Genomic DNA, 13,306 nt, shown 5'->3' on the forward strand with positions numbered 1-13,306 from the left:
GAAATTGCATTCAGCAACTCCATTCGTACTCAATCCACTTTTCCTTGCTCTCTGATGTATTGAAGAGCAGTCAGTATTTTGTTATACCCCCTCATTACTAGGGGCCGTGAGTAGGCCATTCAGCCCCTCAGCCTCTTATGCCTCCAATTAGAACATGGTGAATCTTCATCTCAGCCCTATTTACTCACCTTATTTCTAACATCTCTTTCTACTACTGCCTGACAAAATCTATTTTGTAGACCAGTTTCCTTAGGTTAAGATGCAGGAGGGAAAGAAAGCAAGCAGTTATCAAGACCTGTGTTAAATTCTTTACCATTTAAAGTTGTGTTGAGAAATGTTAAAAATTACGTCAAAGTGACACACATTTAGTTATAACATTTTTTAGTCATTTATCTAGTCACTGATAGTTTGGAGATTCACAGCACTGCAAAATCTTAAAAACGTTCTAAGTTTAAAAACCCTATGTGACACAAATGTTACCTTCAACATCCTCTTTGTCCTGTTTTCCGACCCGATGTAGCGGACTCTCCTTTAGCCACGTTCTTGCTTCTGGTTTTGTGTGTTCTCTCACTTTCTCTTTGTGCTTTTTGGCTTTCTTTCTAATGTGGCTGGCAGAGAGATCCAGATCTTCTGCATGGGGATAAGCTGTCTGTTCTAAACTCGCTTGGGCAACTGGATTCCTAGGGCTACCAGCGATATCCCTGTTGCCTTTGAATTCTTTATCATTTCTGCTCGGGTCACTTTTTGTGGAGTTGCTGCACTTTTTAAATGGTTCACTAAACTCATTTTGACACACAGGTAGTGAAGTGCGAGTTTTCTGGAAGTCAGTTTTAACTGTTACACAGGAATTTGCAGTGGCAGTAAGGCATGCTGAATTAGGAAGATGTCCATTCAAAACAGGATGTGGATGACCCTTGGATTGTAAGACTTTACTTCGCTTGCTTGTGTGAGAATCTGTCCGTTCTGAAGGCACTGGTCGTTTCTGGAATATGGGCACATTTAAAAAAAATGAACATAACTGCAATCCTTTAACAATATCAACAAATTCTTTCTTGTGGTTGTGACAAAAGCTATATCACATTTCACAGGCAACATAATGTAGGAGACAATTTATATGTTGACTGCCCAACTTCACAGTTGATTTACTTCCAGTTATGTATTGATTGATGAAAGGGATGACAATGGTGTACAAGTTACTTTTTAAAAAAACCTGAATGCAATGAGTAGCTACTCCGAGCAATACTGCTGCCAGGCAGTAGCAATGTTTCCCCGTGTACTTATTACAAGTAGATCAGCAATTTAAAAAAACAAGGTTGAACCATTAAATGCTTCCAGTTTTATCCGTGGCCAATTTAAAGTACAACCATAAATCAACTATGGCATTAGAAGTGTCAGGTTAAACATGTCTGGGCAAGAGTGCCAAAGTACAATTCATGTTCTTGGATTGAAATGTAATGTACACAGACTAGTTTAAAAATCACTAACATATTTAGCTGCAGAGATCTGTTGCAATGAATGGGAGAAAGGGGGTGGTGAGGTGAGCTGGGATGGGGTGGGGGACGTTAGAAGAGGCAAGGGTGTCAAGCAAGGGGAGGGGCAAAAGACAAGGGGGCCGAGCGAGAGTATATCTTCTTATACCTATTCTGCATCATCAATTTATACTTGCACACGTATATATAGTATAGATATATGTAGAACAGTCCACTTCCACTCAGATTAAACCTAACCCAATTTCCACGTTTGCTCACTTTGGCATTTTCAAAAATCCCAATTCTCACTAAAACCTCACATTTTAATACCAAGGAAACGTGAACAAGGTGACCATTCTATTAAAGCTCAATAGAGCTCCCCAAATATCCAGAACATATTTTTCAGTTGCAGCAGACAGGTTACTGCAGGAACTGACAAAAAAATCATAAATTTGACTTTTTACCAACAAAGAATTTTTGACAGGGCTCGATTGTGGTGAGGTTTCCCCTGAGGACTTCTGGGGTGGAGAACTGAGTTGAAAATTCTTGGTCTGACTCGAATATGATGGTCGTCGTTTCCTACAACAAAGAGACATTGGTCAGAGAGTCAAAAAATGTAAAATAAAGAGGTTTTGTCAAATATGATGCTGTATTCACTATTGCATACAAAGAAGTATCTTCAGCAGCAGACATGTGAATTGAATCCTTCATATTCCTTGAATTATCTTAATACTAATGGTTTGCAATGAACCTCACCATTACAGCAATTACGAAGGCAGAACTTCTAAACCCACGCATCTAGAAGGATAAGAGCAGTGGGTACCTGGGAACACGACTACATGAAGATTCCCCTCCAAGTCAATCACCATCTTGACTTGGAAATATATCACCCTTTCTTCACTGTCGCTGGGTCAAAATCTTGTAAATCCCTTCCTATCAGGAAAGTGGGTGTAACTACTAGTTACTACAGGGACTGCAGTGGTTCAAGAAGCACAGCATCACTTCTCAAAGGCAACAAGGGATGGGCAATAGATCATAGAATCCCTACAGTGTAGAAGGAAGCCATTTGCGTCTGCACTGCCCACAATCCTATCCAGGCCTTATTCCCTCAACCCCACATATTTACCCTGCTAAACCCCTGACACGAGGGTCAATCTAGCATGGCCAATCAACCTAACCCACACAGTTGTGGGAGGAAACTGGTGCACCCAGCAGAAAGCCAAGCAGAATGTGCAGATTCCACACAGACAGTCACACAAGGCTGGAATTGAACTCGGGTCCCTGGCGTTGTGAGGCAGCAATGCTAACCACTGTGCCACCATGCCGCCCAAATAAATGCTGGTCTAACCAGCAATGGCCACATCACGTAAATGAATAAAAAAGGGCATGAGTTCAATCTGAATAAACATGGACAATTAACAAGAGGAGAAAAAATACTCATGATTGGTGCAATGTTCTGTTACAGACCATATGGTGCTAATTAGCAAACAAAAACATTGTGCAGTCATATCCTTCACTGTCAATTTGTGGCCTGCACACCACATTATTAACTGATCACTTCCAGTGATAGAAATGCTACAATTGGTCTCAATGTCGTCAGGCTGGTAAGTGGATCATTAATTACCAGGATTCCCTGATCTGGATCAATATTCAATGATCCCTGCAGAAGGTTTATGCGCATAAACTTAGGTGAAAGCAGGATCAGAATCCGCTACAATACCATTAGCCACAGAACTCCACTTCAATAAGAATTGTTGCCTTCAGTGGATGCTAAAAATGAGGTGTCAACCCAGTGAAGTTACAATACAGGACACTTGCATGCCAAAAGGCTAAGCAGCAAGCGATAGTCAGATCCAAGGATGCCACAATGAACAGATCATATCTAAGATCTGCAATCCTGCCACATCCAGTTGTGAATGAGGGTGGACAATTAAAACAGCTCACTATCCTCAAGGATGGGGCAGTCCAGCACATCTGTGCAAAAAACAAGGCTGAAGGTACTAGCAACCATCTTCAGCTAGACTTGCTGAGTGGATGATCCATCTTGGCCTGCTCTTGAGATCCCCAGAATGACTGATGCTAGTCTTCAGCCAATTCAATTCAGTTCCTGTCACTTCAAGAAACAGTGAAAGACATTGGATCTTGCAAAATGCTGCTTGATTGGCATCCCATCCACAAATACTCATTCCCTCCACCAGTGCATTTTGGCAGCACTGTGTACCAATGCACTGCAGGAACTCACCAAGGCTCCTTAGACAGCAGCTTCCAAACCCATGACCACTATCACCTACAAGGACAAGGGCAGAAGACACATGGGGAACACCAGCATCTGGAAGTTCCCCTCCAAGCCACTCATTACCCTGGCTTTGAAATATATCGCTGCTCTTTCACTGTTGCTGTGGGTATATCTACATCACAGTCCATGATTCAGGGAACAGCTTACCACCATCTTCTCGCAAGGAATTAGGGATGGGCTATAAATACTGGCCTAGCTCAAGATGATCACATCCCACAAATGAATATTTTAAAAAAGCATATAGCAAATGTAGTGAATGGATTTTTCACAATTGTTTTCTCAATGGAATACTAAGATGCCATCAGAATAAATGAATCTCATGCTTATAAAAGCTAGTGGAATATGCTACACAGAAAATGAAAGAATAAAGTATTAATCAGACTGAATCAGATGAGTTATAAGTAACGAAGGAGGAGGAAATTAATAATACCTTGGTCAAAACATTATCACACACCATATAAACTGGAGTAATATCAGAGGGCTGGAGGATTACAAATGTAATTCAAACATCCAAAACAGTGAACAAGAACCTGCAAAGTGTAGGCCAGTTAGCCTCCCAATCACAGTGGGAAAGCATGAAGAACATTGTACATAATGAACATTTGAGTACAGAAACGTGGAGCACAGGTTTAGAATTAAAAAGCCATGCCTAGCAAGATGGCTGGAATTTTTTGAAGGTTTCAGGACATAGGTAATTCAGTATATATGGTTTACTAGAATTTTTAAATGGCATTCATTATTTCATGTGAAGTACAAGTGAGTTAGGCAATTCGACCCCTTCAGCCTGCTCTACCATTCAGGAAGATCACAGCTGATCCCATTGTAGCCTTCACGGTACTTTCTTCCCTGTCTCACATAACCCTGGACTTCCTTGTGAATCAAAAGGATTTCACAAAGTTCTTTATGCAAAATTAGTAAGGAGAATTAAGACTCATGAAATAGTTCAGCTGTTTAGTTAGATAGTGTCCATATCTGTTGTGCATGCTTCAAGTGCCATGCCATAACAATGGTGAAATATGAAGGAAAACCAAATCGGTTGTGGAAACAGCCTGAATAAATTATAAGTGGTTTCAACTGCAACTACTCAAGCTATCAAAATGTAACAGTACTAATGGTGTTTTTTTTGTTAACTAGAAGCAATTTCTGGCATTACTCAACACAAAACTGCTCTGAATTTGGCCATCTCAATCTGAGGCTCAACAGTTTAAAGTTTATTTACTAGTGTCACAAATAGGTTTACATTAACATTGCAATGAAGTTACTGTGAAAATCACCTAGATGCCACACTCCGTTGCCTGTTTGAGTACACTGAAGGAGAATTTAGCATGGCCAACCCACCTAACTACACATCTTTCAGACTGTGGGAGGAAACCCATGCAGACACAGGAGGAACGTGCAGAACTCTGCACAGACAGTGACCCAATGGGGGAATCGAACCCGGATCCATGACGCTGTGAGGCAGCACTGCCACCTTCAGGATGACCTCTGTTGGAATTGGTAAATATTAGACTATATTTATCAAAAGGTTCTCTTCCCAGAGTTCAGCTGCGGCAATGGAGAGAAGTTCATGCTGCATTCAGACATGCCATACCTGTCCTAAGAGCGCTTGATGTTGACACTGAGTAACCAAAATGGAAAAACGCTCCATTTCCCAGCACTACTAACTCTCACTTTCATGAGCACAACATTTTTTCACCATTCAGTAAACTAAGTTTAAAAAACCCTCACATCTACCATGTTTATTTGTACCTGCAAATATGTTTGAAAAAAATTCAGTGTGCACTTGGTACTAATGCTACCAAACTGCATTCCCACAAAGTAGTCAAAAGACAGGCAAACAAATTACTGATAGCTACCCAGGCCAAATGTTAATTCTAAATTTCCTGATACTTACTGGAAACAAAATTATTTAACTGCACAAAAAAAAACAAAAGGGTGAATACAGAGTGTGATCATGAGGTATGCACAGTATTGTATGTTTTGATGGTACACCTTGTAAAGCAAGAAACAGTACAACTTTTTGTTTTTAATTCATTAATGGGAAACGGGCATTGCTGGCTGGCCAGCATTTATTGCCCAACCCTAGTTGCCCTTGTTCAGAGAGCAGTTGAGAGTCAACCACATTGCTGTGGTTCTGGAGTCATGTCAGCCAGACCAGATAAGGATGGCAGATTCCTTTCCCTAAAGGAACCAGATGGGTTTTTCCAACAATCGACAATGGTTTCATGGTCATCAGTAGATTCTTAATTCCAGATTTTTTTGAAATTTAATTTAAATTCCACCATGGTGGGCTTCAACTCCGGACCCCAAAACATTAGCTGAGTTTCTGGATTAATAGTCTAGCAATAATGCCACTAGGCCTCCTCTGAATACAACTATAGAAATATGAACATTTAGATTTCCTCAATCTTTGAATTGTAAATGCTGACATTTTGTTTTCCACTGGCTAAATAAACTGTTCTGACCTGGCACATCATTGTTGCTTACATTCTGTTATTAATGTGCACTTAGTCAGCATTTATTGAAGATTGGAGAAAGCCCATATCTGATGCATCACTTCAACAAGTTCTCCTATCACATACACAGTCCCTGCAGCAGTTGTGGGCGTTCACTGTGTTATTTCATTGACACATGTTGACTGACTGGCCTGTGATCCGAGAAAGCAGACTGTCTTAAATGTTCTTGACAGATCCAGACAAACACAAATTACTGTGGGAAAGACTTACGGGCATAAAGTCTTTAAAGGTTTTCTGGTAAAGCAAACTTTTATGGTAAATAGAACAAAAACAGTTTGCTCACCACAGATTACTGGAAAGTCCCAGGCATGAGATTTATACACTGTAATTCAACCACATAGCCCATTGGTAGATATTAAAGGGTTTTCACTGACAAAACATGTGAACTATAACTTCACATCCTTGATGATTCAGATGTCTTGGCATAGTTCTGGATTTCTTTATATTTTTATTGTGTATGCTGGACACACAAGAAACTAGACTTATACAGCTGGAGCTAATATATAAAAGTATTCTGACACCATCTTTTACAGCTTCATGTGCTAAACTAGAGATCAAGGAAGATGGAATTTCAATTAAATGAGTAAAGTAAACACCTAATACTTCAACAGTACATTTGATTATTTTACTAAGACAAAACAGGGCAGCAAGGTGACACAGTGGTTAGCACTACTGCCTCACATCGTCAGGGATCAGGGTTCAATTCCTGGCTTGGGTCACTGTCTGTGCAGAGCCTGCTTGTTCTCCCCCCATGTCTGCGTGGGCTTTCTCTGAGTATTCTGGTTTCCTCCCACAGTCCAAAAGACATACTGGTTACGTATATTGGCCATGCTAAATTATACCTGAACAGGCACCGGAGTGCGGCGACTAGGGAATTTTCACAGTAATGAGGGAAGAAATGAAATGAGGTGGAGGCTGAATGTGTGGCTGAGGGACTGGTGTAGAGGGCAGGGATTTCGGTTCCTAGATCACTGGGACCTCTTTAGGGGTAGGTGGGACCTGTACAGTAAGGATGGGTGGCACTTAAATCCCAGAGGGACTAATATCTTGGCGGGAAGACTGGCTAAGGCTACCGGGGGGACTTTAAACTAGAAAGGATGGGGGGGAGAGAATTGCGATGGGGAAACTGGGATGGAGGAGGTTAGCTCCCAGGTAGGGGGGGACCGCAGGCAGTATGGGAGGGAGGTTAGACAGGGGGTGGAGAAGGGAAATGCCCAGACTGAGGGGCTGAAGTGTATATATTTTAATGCAAGGAGTGTAGTGAATAAGGTAGATGAGCTTAGGGCGTGGATTGCTGCTTGGGATTGTGATGTGGTGGCCATTACGGAGACTTGGATGTCTCAGGGACAGGACTGGGTACTTCAGGTGCCAGGTTTCAGATGCTTCAGGAAGGACAGGGAGGATGGCAGAAGAGGTGGTGGAGTGGCACTGTTGATCAGGGACAGTGTCATGGCTGCAGAGAAAGAGGATGCCGTGGAGGGACTATCTACAGAGTCTCTGTGGGTGGAAGTTACGATCAGCAAAGGGTCGAAAACTTTGCTGGGTGTATTCTATAGGCCGCCCAAGTGACAGGGAAGTTGAAGTGCAGATAGGGAAAGATTCTGGAGAGATGTGTTAATAACAGAGTTGTCGTGATGGGAGACTTCAATTTCCCAAACATCGACTGGAATATCCCTAGGGTAAGGGGTTTGGATGGGGAGGAGTTTGTTAGGTGTGTTCAGGAAGGTTTCCTGACACAGTATGTGGATAAGCCGACGAGGGGAGAGGCTGTACTTGACCTGGTACTGGCGAATGAACCAGGGCAGGTGATGGATCTCTCGGTAGGACAGCATCTTGGGAATGGTGACCATAATTCTATCTCCTTCACAATTGCATTGGAACGAGATAGGATCAGGCAGGCTAGGAAGGTGTTTGTCTGGAGTAAGGGGAGATACGAAGAAGTCAGGAAGTTACTTGGACAAATAAACTGGAAGGAGGCGTTCTTAGGGAAAAGTACCGAAGGAAGGTGGTGGATATTCAAGGAATGTTTGTCTGGAGCTATGCATGACAACGTTCCAATGAGACAAGGAGGTTTTGGTAGGTCGCGGGAACCGTGGTGCACGAAGGCTGTGTTGAACCTAGTCAGGAGGAAAGGGAAGGTGTACAAAAGGTTCAGGGAACTAGGAGAGGTTAAGGATCTTGAGGAGTATAAGGACTGTAGAAAGGAGCTTAAAAGGGAAATTAGGAGAGCCAGAAGGGGTCATGAGAAGACCTTGGCGGGTAAGATTAAGGAGAATCCCAAGGCCTTCTATAAATATGTGAAAGGTAAAAGGATGAGAAGAGAAGGGATAGGACCTATAAAAGGTGAAGGGGGAAAGGTCTGTGTGGAACCAGAAGAAATGGCAGAGGTGCTTAATGAGTACTTTGCCTCAGTATTCACGGTGGAAGCTGATCTGGGAGATTTTGCTACGGATTTGCAACAGATGGAAAAGATTGAGTTTGTGGATATTAAGGTGGAGGATGTGTTAGAACTTTTGAATTCTATCAAGATAGATAAGTCGCCGGGACCAGATGGGATATACCCCAGGATACTGTGGGAGGCGAGGGAAGTGATTGCAGAGCCCCTGGCGATGATCTTTGCGTCGTCAATGGAGACGGGAGAGGTTCCGGAAGATTGGAGGATTGCGGATGTAGTCCCTATTTTCAAGAAAGGGAACAGAGATAGCCCGGGAAATTACCGACCGGTGAGTCTGACCTCAGTGGTTGGTAAGCTGATGGAGAGGCTTCTGAGGGACAAGATTTACGAGCATTTGGAGAGGTTTGACATGATCAGGAATAGTCAGCATGGATTTGTCAAGGGCAGGTCGTGCCTTAAAAGCCTAGTTGAGTTCTTCAATAATGTGACTGAACACATTGACGAAGGAAATGCCGTGGACGTGGTGTACATGGACTTCAGCAAGGCGTTTGATAAGGTCCCCCATGCAAGACTTCTTGAGAAGGTGAGGGGGCATGGGATCCAAGGGCCTTTGGCCTTGTGGATCCAGAACTGGCTTGCCTGCAGAAGGCAGAGAGTGGTTGTGGATGGGTCTTTTTCTGAATGGAGGTCAGTCACCAGTGGAGTGCCCCAGGGATCTGTTCTAGGACCCTTGCTGTTTGTCATTTTCATAAATGACCTGGATGAGGAAGTGGAGGGATGGGTAAGTAAGTTCGCTGATGACACGAAGGTCGGTGGTGTTGTGGATGGTCTGGAAGGATGTCAAAAGTTGCAGCAGGACATAAATAGGATGCAGGACTGGGCGGAGAAGTGGCAGATGGACTTCAACGCGGATAAATGCGTAGTCGTCCATTTTGGCAGAACCAACGGGATGAACGAGTACACTATCAAGGGCAGGAGTCTTAGTAGCGTTGAAGAGCAGAAGGATCTTGGGGTCCGGGTCCACAGGACTCTTAAATCGGCGTCACAGGTGGAAGAGGTGGTCAAGAAGGCGTATGGTGTACTGGCCTTCATTAATCGAGGAATTGAGTTTAGGAGTCGGGAGGTAATGCTGCAACTTTATAAGACCCTTGTCAGGCCTCATTTGGAGTACTGTGCGCAGTTCTGGTCGCCTCACTATAGGAAAGACGTAGAAGCTATTGAAAGGGTACAGAGGAGATTTACAAGGATGTTGCCTGGACTGGGAGGCATGCCTTATGAGGTTTAGGTTGAGGGAGCTGGGTCTCTTTTCCCTGGAGAGACGAAGGTTGAGAGGCGACCTGATAGAGGTTTATAAAATGTTGAGAGGAATGGATAGGGTGGATTCTCAGAGGCTATTTCCCCGGGTTGAAATGGTCGCTACGAGAGGACACAGATTTAAGGTGTGGGGAGGAAAGTACAGAAGTGATGTTAGGGGCAAGTTTTTCACTCAGAGGGTGGTGAGTGAGTGGAATCGGCTGCCGTCAGTGGTGGTGGAGGCGAACTCGCTGGGGTCTTTTAAAAGACTTCTGGATGAGTATATGGGGTTTTATGGGATTGGGGGTTATAGATAGGTGTTGATGTGATCGGCGCAACTCGTGGGCCGAAGGGCCTGTTTGTGCTGTAGTGTTCTACGTTCTATGTTCATTGCAGTGTTAATGTAAGCCAACTTGTGACACTAATAAATAAACTTTATAAAAAATGGCAAGACAGAAAACCTTCCTAGATCCTTCTGAATCTTTGAAGGAAGTATTATAGTGCTGACATCCAATAACATAATTCAAACCAGTTTAAAATCCAGACAGTTTAATGTGCTGCATAACTTGCAGTTAGTCATTGAACCAAAATAAAGATGTTCACATTTCAAGGATTGAGTGGAATTACATATTAATTAATGTAACAGCAGGAGTGCATGCTGTTATTTTATAAGGCATGCCATCAAAATAGAGGGGTTGGGGTTTGCTCAGTTGACAAGGTGGCTACTATCCGAATTAGAATCACATTAACGGAACAGATTCGGTTCATGTTCTGGCCAAGGTAGAGTTGGGACCTGCAAAGGGCAGTCACCACCATTAAGGATCAGCAAACAAGGACATGCCATGACAAAAAAAGTTGGTAGATGGCCCGTCAGCTGGAGCCCAGTCTAACAAATTAAGGACCTCTTTTTACCTTTGCTGCTATTTTACCAGCAACTGGGGGACCCTCCACTGCTGGGGAGGCTACCAACTCAATCTTGGTAGCCTCTGACATGGAGGAACCTTCCTTTATGGGCACTTCAGGCCTACAGTGGGAGCACTGTCAATAATTATGTTGGTGTGTGACAAATGTTTTTTTTTAAACTTGTTTATCAATAAAAATTAACTTCTTGACCTTAAGACAGGTCAGTTTAGACAGCTTCCTCTCAATAGCAGCAATATAGCACGAGTATAATACTTATTGTAAACCTGAATTCTTACTACTAATGGTTTACAACACCATGGAAGATTTCCTTATTGAGTTCACATGACATCACAAGCATAGAATCCCTACAGTGCAGGAGGCCACTTGGCCCATCGAACCTGCATTGACAACAATCCCTATCCCCGTAACCCCAAGTATTTACCCTGCTAATGGTCCTGACACTCAGGGGAAATTTAGCACGGCCAATCAACCTAACCCTCAAATCTTTGGGCTGTGGGAGGAAACTGGAGCACCAGCATGGATTGGTTTGACTACTATTAGCAGAAGTGAAACTGTGACAACTCTGGTCAATGCCTCTAATTGATCTCTAAATATACCTGTGTAAACCACTCCTGCATTGCTCAGGCCTATAGGAGTGTGGTTCAGATAGATATATCTGGAGACCAATTACAGCCTAATTGCTGCAGGAAATTTCTGTAGATTGACAGCTGCTTATAAATCCCAGACAGCAGGCCTCAGTGAGAGACTAAATTAAGGCCCGAAAACTGAGCATGAATCTCCGCTTTTAAAAACTTGCAACATTTTGAACTGCGTGGTCTGAAGCATGAGGAAAGTATATTTGATGCAGGCTTAGGTAAGAACAGAAGTATAAAAGTCTACCTTATTAGGTGTCTTCGAATCAATTGCTTTTCCTCCTCACTATAGCCAGGCCAATCCTGTTGGATTTCCTTGTAGAGCTCATCTTTTAGTGTATAGCTGCTGTCTTTTGCGTTTAACTTTGCTACCTAAAGGCAGAACATAAGATGTAGGCTCAGAGCAGAATAATCCGAACAAGCAAGTGGATCCCATCAAAGAGGTTTTGAAACTGTAATAACATTGATTTCAAAGTAGGTTTGTTAGTGTGGATGATTGGGGAAAGAAAAGTTATTCAAATATTTTTCAGAGTAAGTTCCAACAATAGGGGCCAACAAAATAAACACCGCAATAAAGCATATCAAGTTTAATTTCAATTAAATGTAAATAATCCACCATTGGAAAGAACACAAAAACATGCCCATACAATGCAAATACTAGACCAAACCTATTTCACATTGACGTCAATATTGCTAAGTTTAAGATGTGCTGCTGCAAACTGCTCATTCTACAATGCTGATTGTATTGTTAGCACACTTATCTGAATGAACTTAGTAATGTAAAACATTGGACTCAGTTACAAACATGTTTTTAAGATCACCAAATGATGAGGTTAGTGTTTTTGTTTTGCAGAGGATTATCGGGACATGGAATGTCACATTAGAAACATAGACTATAAGTTGTAGGAGCAGAAGTAGGCCATTCAGCCCACAGTTTTTTTGTTTTAAATGCTATAACTGAAAAATGTGAAATGGATATTGTACAGGTTTGATCACCCACACTAATGTTTCATAATGGGATTTGTTACATTATTTTCACAGCTGAAACACTTCCGTAGAAGATCTCAGCCTGCCAAACTTTCATACACTTATTTCCAATTCCCGAATGGTAACGATTTGGGAGAACAGGCTTAGCATTGCCGATGCAAATACTGTATCTGCTTGATCATTTAAAACAGCTCAAAATGAATTAAAAGCTGTGATTATGCTGATAATAGCTATCTCTAAGCATAATAAGCCAATTTCAATTACACATGAACGTGGGTTTCCTCTGTGTGCTTTAGTTTCATCCCCACAGTCCAAAAATGTGCAAGTCAGATGGATTGGCCATGATAAATTGCCCCTTAGTGTCAAAGATGTGTGGTTAGATGGATTAGCCATGGTAAATGTGCAGGCTTATGAGGATAGGATAGGAGTGGACCTGGATAAGATGTCCTTTCGCAACACTCAGTTCAGACTTGATGGGCCAAATGGCCTCTTCCTGCACTGTAGGGATTTGATAATTCTACATGAAAGTGTCAAAGCAATCTCTTTGATCTTTCAACCAACATTACCATTAAGAGGCATTTATCTCACAGCTGTGGCATTTTGCACAAATCATCTGCTATATTTGTGTACAAAATAACAAAAACTACATTTCAAAAAAATTAACCAGTTAATGTATGACGTAGAGATGCTGGTGTTGGAGTGGGAAGGGGAGAGTAAGAAGTCTCACAACACCAGGTTAAAGTCCAACAGGTTTAATTTGGAATCACGAGCTTTCAGAGCACTGCCCCTTCTGC

The 13,306-nt window shown here is 42.4% G+C and overlaps 1 protein-coding gene across 2 annotated transcripts in view; it reads right to left on the reverse strand.

The window, feature by feature from the left end:
- LOC145359475 (RNA polymerase II elongation factor ELL) overlaps positions 1-13,306 on the reverse strand; it is a 99,363-nt gene that overhangs the window by 18,811 nt on the left and 67,246 nt on the right. For both annotated transcript variants that reach the window (XM_080214044.1, XM_080214043.1), the window contains exons 6-8: positions 11,773-11,897; positions 1,934-2,048; positions 481-982 (exon numbers count right to left, since the gene is read on the reverse strand). In XM_080214044.1, the coding sequence (XP_080070170.1) occupies positions 481-982; positions 1,934-2,048; positions 11,773-11,897 (742 nt within the window). The remainder of the gene's footprint in view (positions 1-480; positions 983-1,933; positions 2,049-11,772; positions 11,898-13,306) is intronic.

The sequence above is a fragment of the Carcharhinus amblyrhynchos genome, chromosome 28 (assembly GCF_965287045.1).
Source record: "Carcharhinus amblyrhynchos chromosome 28, sCarAmb.v2.hapA, whole genome shotgun sequence".
Lineage (NCBI taxonomy): Eukaryota > Metazoa > Chordata > Chondrichthyes > Carcharhiniformes > Carcharhinidae > Carcharhinus > Carcharhinus amblyrhynchos.